The sequence below is a fragment of the Larus michahellis genome, chromosome 4, assembly GCF_964199755.1.
Source record: "Larus michahellis chromosome 4, bLarMic1.1, whole genome shotgun sequence".
NCBI classification, from domain to species: domain Eukaryota; kingdom Metazoa; phylum Chordata; class Aves; order Charadriiformes; family Laridae; genus Larus; species Larus michahellis.
In genome coordinates this window covers 49,906,762-49,925,559 of record NC_133899.1, presented here as the reverse complement: position 1 = coordinate 49,925,559, position 18,798 = coordinate 49,906,762, and the positions used below count along the sequence as shown (strand labels likewise).

The 18,798-nt window shown below is 42.8% G+C and overlaps 1 protein-coding gene across 16 annotated transcripts in view; it reads right to left on the bottom strand.

Moving 5' to 3' along the window:
* Positions 1 to 18,798, bottom strand: part of MGA (MAX dimerization protein MGA) — a 64,539-nt gene that overhangs the window by 38,470 nt on the left and 7,271 nt on the right. For 10 of the 16 annotated variants that reach the window (XR_012586691.1, XM_074584619.1, XM_074584624.1 and 7 more), the window contains exons 2-5: positions 11,158 to 12,299; positions 4,617 to 5,547; positions 4,189 to 4,276; positions 3,959 to 4,054 (exon numbers count right to left, since the gene is read on the bottom strand). Coding sequence is in view for 15 of the 16 variants with exons in the window: in XM_074584619.1 (XP_074440720.1) it covers positions 3,959 to 4,054; positions 4,189 to 4,276; positions 4,617 to 5,547; positions 11,158 to 12,221 (2,179 nt within the window). In the remaining variant the exon portion in view is untranslated. Of the gene's footprint in view, positions 1 to 3,958; positions 4,055 to 4,188; positions 4,277 to 4,616; positions 5,548 to 8,465; positions 8,707 to 11,157; positions 12,300 to 14,902; positions 15,506 to 15,768; positions 15,877 to 18,798 lie in introns of those variants that run through there. The other 6 variants (XM_074584620.1, XM_074584621.1, XM_074584622.1 and 3 more) reach the window with 6 other exon arrangements.

Below are 18,798 nucleotides of genomic sequence, written 5' to 3'. Positions count from 1 at the left end.
AATTCATATTGTTGATGCCACCACAAATGCCTACATCAACTTCCTTCATTAACTCTTCCAAAAATACTTAAATTGAAAGACTTGACTCGGCCACAAAAGGCATCTTTGTCCATGGCAAAACAAATATAGACACTGAAATGCTGAGAAAAAAAGAAGCTAGCAAATTTGACTTAGTACCTATTTCAGAAAATATTGTTACACTGAATTCAAAAAATGACTTGTCAATCAAATTCAGCTGACAGTCTGTAGTTGAGATCTGTTTTGGTTTTTAGCTATAGAAACCTATAAATGTTGGTCCTATTGCCAACAAGTCTGAAATTCATATATTAAATATGTGCGTTTTGAAATTGAAAGTGTACAACTTGACAAGGCTCAGGACACATACAGTAGTATTTGCACATACAGTAGAAAACTTGTGTTGGTGGTACACGTTTAAGTTTCTAAGTGGCAACACAGTGACCTGACTACTGGCAGCCCAAAAACATTCAACGTGGAACAAATCTCAGACATGGTTGTTTAAACAGATACCGTTATCAAAGACAGTCTAGTGAGATTTAATTTTCAAACCTACATAGGGAAAATGAGCAACAAGCAAGTCAATCCAGCATTTTGTATAAAAACATGTCAACTGCCAAATGTCAAGATGCCATCCATTTCTTTTCAAACTCGATTTAAATAAAATGTAACGAGCACACAATTTATTTTTCTTGACACTCAATTTGAATTATTTTGTCATCTTCAAAAACAAGCCTCGCTTTGTTTAACACTCAAACAAACAAACAAAAAAAAACATCACATCACCCATACACAAAATTAACTATTTCAGTTTAGGATTGTGAAGTAGAAAGCACCCAGACAAAAAACAGAGGATGATTCTAACAAGCGCAACATGTAATGAATGCAGACAGCCTAGAGAAAATAAATGGTAACAGTAAGTATATGTCAGTACAGACAACATCATACATGATACATGAATTATAATTTTTTATTAATTTCGATCATCCCCTGTACTGCTAAATTTCAGTTGCTATAATCCAATAATAGCAAATGAAGAACCATCTCCTTCAGAACTTTCTCCTCTCCACCAGATGCAGCCACTAAATCTGAAATACAATGCTTGACAACAGTGCCTTTGATTTTCAGTAATATAGTAAGGGATTCAAACTAGCTCCGGTAGAAGAGGTATCCCATAGCATTCCAGTACTCCAGCAGGAGCTTTTCTTCTAACATGCTCAAGTTGAATTCCTTTCTTTCTGATGCATCTTCTTACTTCAGCCCTGGTGTCTCTAAGGATCTAGATAGCCACAATCACCATTTTCTTAAATTCACAAATCAACAGTAATTGTGAGGTTCAGGCACAGATCCAACACACCACCAGTGAATCTCAAAAAGAAACTTAAGCTTCTCAACCACACTGTCTAAAACCAAAAGCAGAGTTAACATCAAAATTCCTATGTCCACTTCCCATACTGCAGTCAGGACAAGAAAGCCAGTAAGCTTCTACAAAATGGCTGAGCTGAAGGCACATTTAGAAACACGCACTTCACATCTTCCAGACATAAGGGAACTTCCTGGTTCTGTAGCAGATGACAATACCTATTAGTTATGATCCGTGGCCAAGAAATTTTGGAGAACAAGTATCGGAATCAAGAATGCTAATGAGACTGCACTAAGCTCCAAGATGCTATTTAGAATCAGTATGTCTGGGAAAAGACACAGCCCTTAAGACTGGCCTAGAGCCACTCATCAGACGCTTTCTTATGTCTTATCAATGATATTGGGGGGACGAAGAGAGAGAGAAAGAGAGAGAAGAATAAAAAAACCCACAACAATCCCTCTTCTCTCCATTAATACCTTTGTGTTCCTTCCCCAATCTCAAGTCTGTAACAGAAGGCAAAAGACCTGTAACATTTTGGAAGGTGAAGGTAATCTGAATAAAGATTCACTCCAGTTCACATGCAGCAGATGAAGTCTAACAACTGAAATATATGTACTGTAATTCACTTCACAGCCTGATCAAATTACATCTGTATCTGTCTGTAGTAATGCTCTCACTGCGAATAGTCTTCACATAACTTCTTTTCCCTCTAAAAATTAGACAGGTGAGGGTCATTCTCTTCATTGCTGACTCACAATTTCGTTTAACACACTCAGCAGATTACCATTCAACACTGTAAATGATGGTTACAAGCGTTCAAGAAAGTAAAAATTCTTCAGATCTTTTTTTTCTTAGCCTGATGCTTGATTTTTCTTGTCCATTTTGTAGTATCTGTGAGCTGATCAACACCCTTCAGAAAGCACCAAACACTTCATCACTGCTCAGAAGCTGGAGGAAAAGCACATGTGTTTTACACATTCCCAATTTCAGGATCATCTTATGAGTAAAATACCCCTCGCTAGTGTTGTGGTTGACAACATACCATGATTTTATTATACTTTTCTTGGGTAAAGATAACATCTATGAGGCCCATAATATAATCCTGAAAAGCCTTAACATTGTTGTAACATTTGCTTAGCACTGTACCTAGCATTGCCAGCAGCTGACCACAAAAGGGTCATTTTACCATTTACCATTACCAAAAACATTTTACCACCATTCTTGAAATATCACAACACATGCAGACCAGTGAGAGCAGGCTGGCCAGCGAGGTCATTAGAAAACAGGGCTGCCTATTTCTGGAATGATGGGAGGGGAAAACTGCATTTAGACATCCACGAAACAACTGTCAACACTGATGCTACACCACTGAGGTACAACCTAGCTGGGGATAGGTTATCTTGTCTCATTCCCACCATATCCAATATGGAGCTTTAAGAGCTCTCTACTACCTTTCTTAGAGTGCTTTGCAAAGGTGGAACACAGGAATGTCAGCTCAACATCAGCAAGACGCAAAGGCATCCCTTTCAATGGTTGCTAGTTCTCATCTTGCCCCATGGACAGACCATTCAGGATAATCCAGGGTTCTTCACAGTAGAAGCACTGTGAGGACCCAAAATAACTAGTATCAGAGTCAAGATCAGTATCTGGACTCTCAAACCCTACAGCACTACAGTTAAATGTTTGGAAAATTCAGGGCCAGAACCTCAAAAGCATGAGGTATGATGCTTCCACTTGGATCAATTTCTTCGTCTTCTGCTCTGATGCCTTCTTTAGCACCATTGGTCTCAGGACTACTATTGATGATTTTCAACATCATCACTGGAGAGAACATTAACTTCTGCTGTGTTGATCCTTGACTTTCTTCCATCTGACCTCAGGATAATATTGTATACAAATGAAAGATCACAACTAGAAGTACCTTGCTTGGCCCTCTTATGTGGCTAGTGAACCTGGATTTACAGTGACTCAAAGCAATATGGTCTCAAACATAGCAAATGTAGTCTCAGTTAAGTGTTTCTGGATCTCTAGTTACCCTCCTACCAGAAAATGGCTATTTTCTATAGAGGAGTAAAATCAACTCTATCTGCTCTCTACAAGAATTAGCTCATTACAAAACAGGCATGGCCTCAAGTCTGAAGGCTCAGCATCTTCTGCAAGAGGCCTACAATGACATGCAGCCTCTTGCTCTGCTGTTGGAGATTCAGGATTCATCTTTTGCCTCCTCCACCTCTTCTAGTTTGCAACATGAATGTGTGAAAATGAAAACATCTCTATTGGCTGGCTGAAACTACTTCTAAAGCCTCTAGGAAAAAAAATGGGTCAGACACCACAGATTCTCTCTCATTGCCACAACTGGCAAGAGGGAAATTGACAGTTTCACACAAATTTCCTCTCATACTCTCACATTTGTACATACACACCTGTATGCTTTCCTCCATTTGAAAAAACAAAATAACCAAAATCAGATCCCAGCTGTATTGGGCATACATAGCATTACATTCAGTAGGAAATTACCAAATCGGTAAGATTAAGTATAATATAGAACCAGGTGCAACAATATCTACACTGCCAGCTTACCTTCCTGAAGGCTAGGATGTATTACTTGCTTATGCCTCAAGGTCTTCAGCTCTTCCATCAATTCCTTTTCCAGTACTTGTATTCTTGCTTGACAGTCTACTCAAAAAAATAAAAAAGAGAGAACACATAAAAAACATTTACCATGCAAAAAATTGACCTAAATGATTAATTTCCCAGTGTGTTTTTACAAATTCCCTTCTTGCAGGGAACAGCCGCTTCCAAAAACATACCTGGATCATTCGTAGTCAGTAAGGGTGCCTGAAGATTCTGCGACTCTTCTCCTCCAGCTCTATCAACAGTGTGAATGTCAAGAGCTTCCTACATACATACAGAGCCTTGAATAAGATACCTTAAAACACTGACTGAGATGCAAACTAGGCCACATCAAAAGTACCACTGAAATATTCAAAACATGACATTGTTTAATAAACAAGTATGTGTTCTTTTAAACAGAACTCTAGATCCCACTATTGCTCCCCAAGTTGCTAAGAAGAAAATGTTACAATTAACATAGGGACAAAATAACAACAGGTTTGGAAAGAGGCCGTAAATCTCAAAACTCAGTTTAAAAGAAAATATGCCTTCAGCTTATAAATAGAAAGGGCTTAAAAATGAGACATCAGAAAAGGTTTTTAATTTTACTCATAACAGGTTTTACCTTTGATGCAAAGGACACAAAGAGGACTCCATCAACATCTTCAAGGTCCGGCTTAACATCTGGAAGGATGCTCCCAGGCCCCAGAGAGGTGTTCTTGCTTGTTATTACAGTTTTCCCTATTCCTTTAGGTGGTCGACCAGCCTTGGAAATTTTCAGTTTCCGTGGCCTTCCTCTTTTAGTTGTAACTGATGACAGGGTGTTTTGATTGCTACCAGAGCTTTTCAGGGACATAGGATTCTTCAGTATGCCAGGCCTTTTTCTTCCACAGATCTCTTTAGCTGAAAAGTGACAACCTGCTGAGCCCCTGAGATTAAAATTAGGTGATTTAGATAGAGCCCACTGGGCCTCTCTGATTGAAGAGTATTTCTGTGACATTTTACTCCCAGGAGATTGTTTTTTCATCACCAACTCCTCAGTTACAGTGGCTGTGCCTGAGCAAGAGCCTTTGTGATTTTCAAAACACACAGGCAAAGAATCCAGTATTGCACTCAAAGGGGATTTTTCTTTCTTGCAAGAAGAGAGCATGGTCTGCGGCAGCTCAGATATCTTCACTGTGCTCTTTGTGACTGCACAAGGTTCCAAATAGACCACAGGCATCTTCCCACTATCCAGTTTTAACATTTTTGCTTTGGCAACACCTGAAGGACTGGTTAGCACACGCTTCCTAGACCTGAATTCTCCATCAATTCCATCTGTTTCCCTGCGTCTCATCAGGTGTTTTTGTAGAACGGGATCGTCATCATCCGTGTTGGAATACTCATCCGTCTCTTCATCTGTGTCTTCCTGTTTCACACTTATTCCTTGTGTGCAAATACCTGACTCGTAGTCATAGTCATCTACTGGTTCCTCTTTAATGACTACATTAAAGTGTCCATTTGGGTCCAGTGGGGATGCCACACGGGAACTGCCTTCATAACTGCTAGCAATGGGACTGGGGTGGGAGGGAGGGGACAAAAACAAAACACAACACAAAGTCTTTATCAAATCTCTTCTTTTACTGAAATTCCATCATTTCCCATAATCTTTGGTTACATATTACAAAAAACTTCCAAAATGCCCCAAGACACAAGTCTTCTAAAGCTGTTATTTACAAGCTTACATTTTTAGAAGTAAGCACTCAAAAAAAAACCTGCCATCATTACAAACAATCCAACTTCTTATCTGAAGGCAGCAGCACAATTTCCTTCCCTAGCGTAACAGCAGGGTGACATTTGTACTTTTTCCTATTTGAGACTCAGCATGAACTCATGCCAAGCTATCATGTTTTAAATGCTCAGAAGTGGCCTCAGTTTGCTGTGTATCTCATTAAGTCACCTTACTAAAGCCTTGTGCTTGCAAATAAATAGCCAAGTGAGTGCCTAATACACTTCAATTTACATGATTTAACTAACATTTTAGTTAATTCATCCTGAAGCCACATACAGACAATTCCTAAATTCAACTGTTGTTCCAACACTTATAGAATGTTAATATCCTGTTGAATTATGCTCCATCTTCCATTAAGTCCAAGTATTAACCTAATCAGAATTTGACATATCAGCATTAGATACTGAAAACTAAAGGTCCAACCAGTTACATGCGCATGATGGGCTTCCTTGAGGGACACACACATCAGTTCAAAAAATTGCAGTCAGCAGTTTTGTTAAGTGCATCAGAAGCTGGCTCCTTGTCATAAAAGGAAACAACTAAGATATGAAACCAGAAACTCATATCCACAATGAACCTCAGAAAATTAGTCAGAACCTATTTACTAAACATCAGATAATATTCCAATATTCCCGTTATATATGTTTTGTAAGGTACTATATACAGTTTTAGTTACGTTAAATTATTATTCAAATTCTATTAAAGTTATGTTAATTGTTATTAAGGAAAACAGTATTTATTAATGTTAGTTAATGCTAATGCAATTTCAAATATAACTAAATTTTAATAACAATATATTATATATAAAGGGAATATTGCTTTATATATTGTGCATATATGCATGTGCATTTTTTTATTATTATCCACCCACCCACCTCCACAGCCTTTAAAGAATGACCACACTCAGTTGAACCCTGTGCTGTGACTGAGGGAGGGGAAGATGTGGGGGAAGAGGTTGCTTCCTCCTCATTTAGACTGAAGACATACTTAAGGGAGAAAACATGGGACACACAAGAGTCACAACATGGAGCTGGGAGTCTCCACCTCATGAAGAAAGACTGCAGTGTTAAAACAGGGAGCAGACAGTCAAAACACAGATTTATATATTTACATTTACATTAAGTAACCAGAATTAAACCTGAAGCAAAAACCTGCCTTCTGAGGGAATAGCAGGCAGCAGGAGAGTGGCATACCAGTCCTGCTTTGTCTACTGTCTTCTCTGGACAATAAGTTTCCTATTAGAAAGTTTCTAGCTTTCATTTAATTAAGAACGTCAAATGTAAATTAAGATGACTTTCTTCTTCAGTGAGTTTACTGGGAAAGAAATTCTAAGATAATCCACTTACGGGTTATGGGCAACTCAAAATCCTGTCACATTACAGCAGATCCACAATTAAAGTGAATGCTATTAAGAAGACCTAGTCATCTGCTCCTCTATCTTAACATTCTCTAAAATAAAGAGACAAAAAACCCTAATAAATTTGCTGGCCAGGAATAAATTTCTCATCTGAGTTCTACTGTTTCCAGTTGGAAGCTCCGTAAAGTCTGGACTTCTCTAGACATTTTCCTTTATCTATTACAAAATGTATAGTCAAAGCTAAGGATTACCTTTCGATTAGGGATCTGGACAGTATTCAAAACCAAAGCAGCCCTGTGGTAAAAATTACAGTTCTAGACACAAATGTTATTTTACTCTGCATATTGCAACCATAAGCCAGATGGTGTCAAAAGAGGTAGCACCCATCTGTGTGTCTGTATGAGAAGAAGTATTTGCACCAAACAGTGAGCAGCATTTTTCTAGATTTTTAAATTCAGATGCAATTATCAACTTTCCAAGCAATAAAATGTTGCTTTTTAGCACTGAAGTAACTTCACAAACTAAAAGCCAAATGAAATTATGTGCAACATCAGCAGTCACAGAAACTTCTCTTTCTATATCTTATAGGAAGATGAATCATGCAATTTTGTCCTCTCAAAATTCTCAGCTTAATCCGAGATTGGGTAAAAACAGTGAAAAGTGAAATAATGTCTTAACTAGCTCCTTCTTTGCCTGATATGCAACAATGCTCATATTTAAGCAAACTTCTTTAAACCCCAAGTAATGTATTTGGTACCCTCACAATAAAACAGCAAAAGCAGGGAAAACGTTTTCTTGCGTTTTGCCAAATTAAAAACCTTTTAGCTGCTCATTTATGGAGTTTTATTTATTTATTTTTAACTTAGATCATTTTAAAATGCACCATGGGGAAAAAAAACAAACCACAACTGATTTCTTTTGGAATTAGTCTAGCAATCTGTGGCTGAGGTTTGAAGGATGATCACTTGCCTTCCTCTTCCAAAAAGAGGGCAAGGCGGGAAAAAGTAAATTGTCAGACTAAACACAAGAGAACTAAATTAGAAAAACAAGGCTATTAGAGCATTAAAAAAATCTCACAGTATTGCATTTTTGAAGCAGGAAATGCAAAAGACCTTGAAAGGGAGAAAGGGTACATTAGCCTGTAAGACTTAAGAACCAGTAAAGTTTGTCTGTGGTTCCCTTCATACCCCCAATGTCTGAGTGTTTCCAGGCATAAGCATTCCTATGGTAGTGTCCACAACTCAAATAAAACATTTACTTTCTTTAAAGTACACCTGATGAAACTAAACATACTACCAGGCCACAGGAAAACAAAAAACAAACAAACCAAACATACCACCTTGTTTAAAGAAAACAGTCCTTTATTTCCAAAGTGCACTAATAACTCAAGATTAAAATTATTCTTAGGTATATGCAACACTTTACACAGTTCCATTCTCAAAAATGTCAGAAAAAATGAGTGGTGGTGGGAAATATCACACAGTCTAGCACTAAGAACTCCAGTTCCTTTGGAGAGCATCATCTGAGAGGTAGCAGTTCCCATCTTCTGACTCTCATCCAGATCTAAATTCAACAGAAATCACTACCCTGCATAAAAGCAAGATAGTGTCTATCAACTACTAGTAATAGTTGGCATATGACCAAAAAAATGCCCTATTGTTAATAGGTATATATAATTTGTGTATGTATATACATATATAATATGTATATATTAATGTATCTAGTTTGATAAAGAAAAATGCCACTCGCTCAACACTGTCATTGAAAGGCTGGCACATTTATGAGCAGATCTCAACTGCACGGCCTGAAAACACTGCAAACAGATCTGAAGGAAAAAGAAGAAATACCGTTCTGAAAAACTCCAGTGCATAAAAAGACAGTTCTGCCATTTCTTGGATAAGATCAATTTTTGTCTTTCCAAGTACAGAATCTGACTTTTTCACATAGAGTACAAAAACATAAAACAAAAAGCTGGACAATGCTTGAGGGTTGTTCTAGGACTATGGTAACCTTTTTTCATCGAATGATAGATGCTTCCTAGACCGGAATAGAGAAAAACCCTTTACAGTCTTTCCCTGTCTGCACAGCTTTTAGCACATTTCAGAAATAAATTGTCTTGGAGGTGAAACCAGGGAAGGCATCTAACATGCTCTGGACCAAAAGAAATTAAGTCTGCCAATTTGCATCACCTGTTCTTAAGGAAGGTCCTTGAGTCCTTAAAATGATGGGGTTTATTCCTTGGGAAAGAAGGGAACAAAAACACCCCAAGCTGTCCAATTCAAATAGTTTTTCAAATAATTTGGAATGACCCCTTCAGGCAAACAAAGTGATAAAAATTTAACTTTTTCAACTGCAGCTGACCCCAAGGAGAAAAAAAATATCACTTCGAAGACAAAATAACATTTCAGTAATTGTTTTCAGAGTTTTACTGTTTTACTTCCAATATGCAAAGTTATCTAAACACTTCTCCATGCTGTACTCTTCGGAACTAAAGAAAGCCCATCCTCTCTGAAATCAGTGTACTTTCAGTCTTCCCGACATGTTTCTCTAGAATTTACAATACTTTTGGAGAATATAAGACATCTAGAAGACATTCTTCTTCCTAATACACTGATATCAGAAAATACTGCAAAAGAAAGGTTAGAACACAAGATCCAAGAAGCAATGTTAGTACTCTTAAGAATTATTACAACTAAACTCAATAAAGTCTCAAAAGATGGTGAACTTTGTAATTTGAAGTTTTTCAGTTACTCAAAAGGCAAGGAGAGGCTTTCTCCAAGAAAAAAAAAAAACAAACAACCCAAACAATCAAGTAAAATTCTCTAAAACACAATGAAGTAGGACAGCAATACAGCCTTTGAAACAAACTGTATAATTATGTCATAAATACAACTTTTCTTCTTCTAGGAACTGGCCTCTAATTACACCATTAACATCATCCTGATATCCTGCAGCTAAATAATTTCTTGGTGTACTGATCTATGTATGGCTGCTTTTGTCACTAAATCTTTAGCAAATTAAGCCTCGTATTCAGAGACAGACATGAAGAACCATGGCAGAAGAGAAACCTCTTTTTTTTGTGTTTTTTAAATCACTTCTTCAGGTTTGAAGTATTTCTAGCACCTTTTGACACAGATTAACTATTCACTAAGTCTGCTCTATTCTATTCCTTAGAATCTGGAAACTAAGTGAAACTGCAGTAAAATAACAGGTTTTGCCAGGCTTGCTTTACCAACAGGAACACTTACTGGTTAGCAATTTCCGTACTACGGGTAGGCTCTCCACATACACTACATTGCTTTGCTACTGTTTGTGTGATAGGAACAGAATGGTTCAAAAAGTCAATACTGGATAAGCACATAGACATAAAGTTACCACGGAGTAAATTAAGGTCTGAACAGGGTAACAGTTATTTTGAAGTACTTTCCCAGGTGCAGATTCCCTTACCTCCCAGCAAACATGAGGCAACCGACTACCAACAGGCAGGCTACTTTGTGGAATAAAAGAATTCACACAAGCAGTTAGTGACAAAACAGTGGCATGCTGCCAGTTACAACTGCCTTGTAGCAATCCCTACACATACCCAACCTAAATACCCATACACACCACACAACCTCACCCATACGCTAATGAAAATTGAAGATACAGAGACAGCATGTCGCTGCAGTAAGCAACCCTAAAAAGAAAGGTGATGTTCTGATGACTGCTATGTGCTCTGTTTAAAACTCTGAAAAATTAAATTTAGTCTTCTTAAATGCTAAGAGGGTTAAGAAAAATCCCCCAACACTTCTTTAGAAAGGGAGTTAAGGAAACATAGGAAAAAATACTGAACTCTTACACTCCTTGGACACATTAGAAAGTCCAGCCTGATATATGACTGCTCAAGTAAAGAAAAGCTTTAATAATACTAACTGTTCTGCCACTTCGAGTCAGGCAAACTTTATCTGTAAATCTGTATACTGAACATCCTATTATTTAATCTTTTACCAAATACCCCACTCAACCAGTATTTGTTCTAAAAATAGAATGTTAACCCACCTTTCAGAGACTTCTTGTTTTAGCTTTGGCATATCACCCAAAGACAGGTCAGTGTCCAGGAAACGCAGGAAGTCCCTTTCTGCATTAAAGGACTCTTTTTCCAGATCAATGTCTGATGGATTTTGAGCAATGAATGAAGAATCTAAACTTCTCTGATGCAAATCTAATGCATCAACTTCAGCAGGGCGACCACGAATGCTAGCAGCACTAAGAACATCACCTCCTTCCAATTCTAAGTTACTGTTTTGTTTCACATCACGCTGAGGTCGACTATTCAACCCATCATCTCTGAATCCTTTAGCAAAAGGATTGTAATCTATTTTCAGCTGGGTAATCTGGATGTTCTGGTAGGCTGTAACTGCGAAGAACTCTGTCTGTGGAAAGGTAAATGTATGGACATCTGGGCCATTGAGCTGAATGACTTCTGTGGCTTTGTCTGCAGGCACCAAGTGAAGTCGTGGCAGATAACGGTGCATAGAATGCAAGATTATATGACCCTCCTGGTCCAGGGTATTGTTGGTAAGTTTGAGTTTGTAGAAGGATACCGGCTGATGCATCCAGTATTGGCCAGTGGAAGGGGATTCTGGATGAATAAACACTCGACCAAGAACATGGGGTTCTGCCTTCCCACTGGGCTCCCACCAACGGCCATTCCATTTGTATCGGTGATTGTCCACAGGGGATATGTCCATGACTAGGATGTACTTCTGACTGGCATCCAGACCTGTAATCCAGTATCGGCAGTACGGGAACATGCGCCTCCCCTGCTTTGTCAGAATCATCTCTGTGTTGCGATGGTAGAATTCATTCCACATGCTGTTGTTATCTAGGGTGACAGTAATGCCCCCTGAGACACAGTCAGCTGGGAGGCAGGTCTTGACTTTGGATTTTATTGGAGTTGATACACTGCTGGCAAGAGCACAAGCATCACGGTTTGCTACTAGGATTCCTTGGTCAGCTTTACCATTTCCCTGCTGTTGTTTCAAGATGACAAAAAAAGCAGGCGCTGCACCAGACACAGTCCCACCATCCCGGCTACCCAAGACAATCTGCTGTTTCTCCATGACGAGCACTCTTACAGTTTCTCAAATCAAATGCAAATTCCACACAGTTCTGAAAATCTTCTATGTGTGTTCACCATTCTGGAAAGAAGGAAAACCCAGTTACAATTATTCAAATACAGCTTAAGAAAGTAATTAAGTCTCATGAGAAATCCTTTTTGTAACAGTTCTCCACATTAAAAACTTAGAAGATAATCAGTACTATAAAATCAAGCACAATTAGGATATATCAAATCAAGGTTGCCTGTGTGTATATAATTTAGGCCTTATAGACACGGGGGCTATGACACCTTCAAACTGAATTTTCATGTAATGCTTTGCCACAATCTTTGCTTTGCTTGATATTTCAAAGTACTCTTTGTTCTGATATTGCCTCAACTCTTCAGATCATTTGCTTAACAAACAGCATTTGGCAAAACGTGCAGAAGTTTTCAGAACAGCAAATGGCACATCTCTGACACAAAGGCAGAAGTCATTTGCTCTTGTCAGAAAGAAAGAGTTCCCAGAGGTCCAAAACTTCCCAAAACTTAAAAGGGGGAAAGGAAAAAGAAAAAAGTACATGAAAAACATTTTCCCCAAGTTTCTTTATTGAAAAAGACTAAGTTTGTGTGGTTGGGATTTCTTTGCTCTCACCCGCTCTAACCCCAAAAACTTCTAAATGTCCATCCAAGGCAGAGACAAAGAACAGAAGAGAAAAAATAGTTCAAACAGATAAGCTCTGGGGAGAAACAGACAAACTAACTCCCAAAAGGCCATGCAGATAAGATGAAATGGATGAACATAAGCCTGGAAGCACAAAGCAACCTTAGCTACTTCTATCTTCTAAATTACGGAAATAATTTAAATCAAATAAGAAAACATTTGTACTGTTATGATTAGCCCAATCACTGTTTAGGGAGCTGAAATAGTTGCCTTTTTCTGCATATACGCAATTCCACTTTTGTGTGTCTACCTCACAGTAGTTAAGTATTATGTCAACACTCTAACAAAAGATGATTAACAGCTTCATTTTTCGAAGAGCCTGTATATTTCCCAATGTGAAAATTTGAAGTAAGGGCTTTTGGTAACTCACAAGAATGCCATTCCCACATTCAAATGTTTGTATTTGTACCCTTATTGTATATGGAACACAACACTGACAAAAAATGATAGATTCTTGAATCAAATGTCTAGTTAGTGGGAACCAGAAGCAAGAGTGAATCACCATCACTAGCAGTGAGCTGCTTGAAAACAATCATAGTTCCTTCCAGAGAATTAACTCAAATTCATGAGTTTTAAGTGAACTAGGTATTCAATAAGACACATTTATTTTGTTAGGACTGGGGTACTGTAGGAGGAAACACTCCTCTGTGCAAACCAGCTGCCACATGCATGTGGGAAATGACCTCAAAGCTCAGGAGGCAGGCAATTTATACTCCATGATAAGTGTCCTTCTTGACACCTAGGAAATATGAGAGATCTACTTCTACCCTTTAAACTTTGCACCACAAAACTTCAGGTAAAAGTTAAATTGGAGGAAAAAACACAAAACTGTTCTGCACAGATTTTACTTTGAGGAGGAACCGCTTCCCCACAAATACACTCACAACCACCCACCCACCCAGGACTACTTAATAGAGTCTGGAACACAAAATGAATTAGCTGTTCAAAATCAGCTTCATATTTTCTAGTTTAAGAATGTTGCCCTGCTTTTTCAGTAGAGCACGCACATCCTACATCTCAGCAACACAAAAAGTTATCCCCAAGAAAAACTTTTTCATGTTCATCTATAAAAACACAATAGAAAGATAAATTCTTACTAAAAATCAGATACACGGAATGGGGAGAAAGAAATCACATCCTGAGTTGTATGTGATTTTCCACCAACTTACCCTCTCTACATACGCCTACAGCATGTTCCTACGTATACTGAACATACAACCATATAGTGAGTTCACATTAATGCTGTGCAATATACATCAAAACTGTATTAGCTCAGGAAGGAAATACACTATCAAAGCGATTTCAAGTCTGGTTTAATATATGCAGAAAGCCTGTAACTTTAAATTTACTTGAGGTAGAACCTACACAGAAATAAATTCAAAAAAGCTCAACAACCATGCATTCAGCAAAAATGCTATGCATACAAAGAGCTACTGAGTCACAGTTTCTGTTTTATAACATTTAAAGTTCTTGCATTGTGTGGTTGTAGTTATTTCTACCATAGGCACTGCTCACAGTATCAAGTCAAAGCTGTGTGTGGTTACAATGCGATTATGTCCAATTACAGTAGTCAAAAGCTACATTATTTCAGCACTGACACGGTCTATTACAAGAACCATTTCACACATTTTATTACACGTGGCCATTCACACTAGCCTGCTTTATTATAAGCATGGAGTTTCTAAACCAGTATTTCAAGGAAAATGTGTGCATTTGTGGAAGTTGAAGTTCTAATCAGCTTCAGAATGTTCACTTCTCTACCCTATAGAGAAGTCTATAAGGTCTATTTGAGGAGCAACAGCTAACTAGACAGCAGTGGCCAAAAACGATACTCAAAGTTGCACTGAGATGTACTAAAAGCAGGAAGATAATCAAACGTGAAAAAACGCGTGCCAAAACACAAACAAAAAAAAACAAACCCCAAAACCAAAGAAACAACCCCAAACCACCCCACCCTGCAAAGACGACCACGGTTTATGTACGTCATGCTCACAAGCAAGGAGCTCCGCACGGGTTTCTCCTGCCGCAGGCCGAGCACCGTTAGGCACCAGCGAGCCGATGACGACATCCCGCCGCCCGCGTGAGAACAGCCATCACGCAGCGGAGGGGAGCTGCGGAGCGCGAGACCCGCCGCACAGCCCGCCAACCGCCGCCGCGTTGCCGACGGGAGCCCGGCGCCGGGCCCAATGGCAGCGAGCGCTGAACGCGCGGCGCTGCCGTTCAACACCGCGGCGGCGGTGCCGCTCGCCCGCCCGCACACCCGGAGGGGCGGCCCGGGCCCGGCAGGCTGCGCCCGGTGCGACGAGAGTCGAGCGCCCCGCCCGGGGCAGGTGGCGTCACAGTCACCGGCCGAGCGGCGCACTTGTCGCTTTTAACGCTCCCCCCCTCGGCCCCCCCGCCGCCGGACGGCCCCCAGCCGGAAGCCTCGGGATGGGGGCAGGCAGCCGCCGTTGGGAGCCAGCCGGGCCTTTCCGGGAGCGGCGGGGGCCGGAACCGCCGCCTGCGGTGGCTGGCGGAGACCGGAGGGCAGCAACACCGGCGCACGTGGGGAAGCCGCGCCGCACTTCGCCGGGACCCGGTCCGGCGCTGCCCCAGCGACAAGGGCGCGGCGCGGCGCCGCCGGCGCTCCCGACGCGGCCCCGCCCCCGCGGCGAGCGCGGTGGGGCGGCCCCGAAGCGGCGCCTCGCGTCGCCGCCGGGGAGCGGCCGGCGGGGCCCGGGCCCCGTCGCCTCGTGGCTGCGCCTGGTGTTAATTTTCGCAGCTGGGGCGGCGGTCGGGAGGCGCGGGGGAAAAGCGCGCGGAGCTGGCGGCCGGCGCCCCCGCCGCGCCCCCGCTCCCCGGTAGTTACCGTGCGGCGAAGCGAGGGGCCTCCCCCCTTCCTTTCTCCTCACGCGGACCGTGTGTCCGCCAGCTGGGGACAACGTGCGTGCGCACCGCGGTGACGTCACCGCGCCGCAGCGCGCGCAGGCGCACCTCCAGCTCACGCGCCCCCCCCTCCCTCCCGCCTGCCCGTCACGTGCCCGCGCCGAGCGCCGGGCCCGGCGCCCGGCCCGGCCCCGCGCACAGCGCCGCGCCGCGCGCGCGGGGAAGCTTCTCGAACGGGCGCGGACACAGCGCTGCGCCGCGCGCACCGCCGCCGCCGCCAGCCGCCGCCGCCGCCTTCGAAGCCCCGCGGGGCTCCGAGCGGCAGAGTCGCCGCCGCGGCCCCGCCCCCCCGCCGCTGCCGCCCGGCGAGGCGCCCGGCCGCACCGCACCGCTCCGCTCCCCCCGGCGGAGAGTCCCGGCCGCGCCTCAGGTCACGGCTCTGGCCCGGAGCCCGCCGGCGGCGGGGACGCCTCCCGCGCTGGCACTCGACGGCCGGGGGGCGGCGCCGGCGGGATGGGCGCCCGGCGGCAGCCCGGTCTGGGCAGAGCCGGCAAGCGCCGTTCTGCGCCCCGGCAGAGCCCTGCGTATCGTCCCGGCGCACCGGCGGCGTTAAGGGAGCCGGCACCGCACCGCCATCCCCGGGGCAGAGGCTGCCTCATCCCGTGCCGCCGTTCCCCTCTGCAAAGGCGAGGCACAACGGATCTCCGAGGCACGAACGTGGGTAGCCTGGGGAGAGCGTCAGCCCGGGAGGTAACGGTACGGCCGGGATCAGCGTCATGCCTCCCTCCCTCTGCGTGAGTTCTCACCCATCTGCCAAAGCTCAATCAGAATTTGACCCAACACCACCGACAGTGCAGAGGTGCCCAGTGACTTTCAGACAGCTCGCACCGCATGTCACACCAAGTACCCAGGTTAACCGAGCGTCCAAGGCCTGGCGCCCTGGGGGATGTCAGGCGAACCAGTTAGCAAACAAAACCCGCCTTGCCACAGTCTATCTCGGCATAACCTTAATAGAATCCTCCCACCCTCGGCACCTCACCAGGCAGCCCACCACACCACACCTAGACTGGCAGTCCTTCACATACGCCAAGGAAATTACATTTTGTAAACCTGGCACTTCTGAGAATAAGCCCCCTAAAACAGAATTCCGAATGTTAAGGGAATGCACGCCAAAATGCAGCATGGCTGCATTTCTGTGCACTTCTGTGAAGCCCACCACCACCCCTTTTTCCATCAAGAATATTCATTTTACAAGACTGCATCCATTCTGGAAGGACAGATATTAACAGTGGTGCCAAAAAGTCAAGGCATCAGGGTTAACAAGCTAACTCCAAGATCCAGCGTCACCAGTAGACCAGGATTTTGTACTGACTGCTGCCTACTACAGGCTGTAACTTCAGCAGGGCTGCTCCTCAGTCTAATGAACAGTTGTGCCTTTGCTGTCAGGATGGAGAAAAACGGCAAAACGAGCAACGTTACAAAGGCCAGCACCCCTTTGAAGGTTTCTTGGCAATGTAAGTTTACGCTGTTGGAGATCATCTCAGAAGCACATAGCTAAAGAAAATACATTTTTAAGGCACTTGAAAAAATGCGCACCCGAACAGCAACATAGGCAGGCCTGTAGAAGACCACAGAGTATTTTTTCTCTTTTAACTAGAAGAATGAACTCAGGCTGAAGAACATGAGGATTAAGCACATTCACTGTACAGAGAAACTGCTTAAATACCAAATTCTACATTCATGAAAGAATATAAGATTGTGATTTTGACACTTTAGCCATTTATAAAGGTGAGGTATGGGCAGAGGCAGGAGGGAAGCTTTAGCCCCATTGTGCTGGTTTCAGCTGGGACAGTTAATTTTCATCATAGTAGCTGGTATGGGGCGATGTTTTGGATTTGTTCTGGCAACAGTGTTGGTCACACAGGGATGTTTCAGCTACTGCTTGATCAATGCTTACACAATGTCAAGGTCTTATCTGCTTCTCACACCACCCCACCCGCAAGTAGGCTGGGGTGCACAAGAAGTTGGGAGGGGACACAGTTGGGACCATGACCCCAACTGACCAAAGGGACGTTCCATGACATGTGACATCATGCTCAGTATATAAAGCTGGGGAAGAAGGAGGAAGGCGGGGATGTTTGGAGTTATGGCATTTGTCTTCCCAAGTAACCATTACACATGATGAAGCCCTGCATTCCTGGAGATGGATGAACACCCACCTGCCGATGGGAAGTAGTGAATGAATTATCATAGAATTGCCTAGGTTGGAAGGGACCTTTCAGATCATCTAGTCCAACCGTCAACCTAACTCTGACAAAAACCATCACTAAACTATATCTCTAAGCACTATGTCTACCCGTCTTTTAAATACCTCCACGGATGGTGACTCAACCACTTCCCTGGGCAGCCTGATCCAATGCTTAATAACCCTTTCAGTGAAAAAATTTTCCTAATATCCAGTCTAAACCTCCCCTGGTGCAACTTGAGGCTGTTTCCTCTTGTCCTATCACCTGTTACTTGGGAAAAGAGACCGACCCCCACCTCACTACAACCTCCTTTCAGGTAGTTGTAGGGAGCGACAAGGTCTCCCCTCAGCCTGTTCTTCTCCAGGCTAAACAGCCCCAGCTCCCTCAGCCGCTCCTCATAAGACTTGTTCGCCAGACCCCTCATCAGCTTTGTTGCCCTTCTCTGGACACACTCCAACACCTCAATGTCTTTTTTATGGTGAGGGGCCCAAAACTGGACACAGTATTTGAGGTGGGGCCTCACCAGTGCCGAGTACAGGGGACGATCACTTCCCTAGTCCTACTCACCACACTGTTCCTGATACAGGCCAGGATACTGTTGGCCTTGAATTCCTTGTTTTACTTTGCTTGTGTGTGTGTGGCCAGGATTAAACCACAACATCCATATACTAGATAAGGCTGGCATGGTAGAAGGGAAACACCCAAATGCTGGCAACAGCAGATTTAGAGAGAGAAAAAAAAGGTTCAGAGGAATTGGAAGTAAGGAG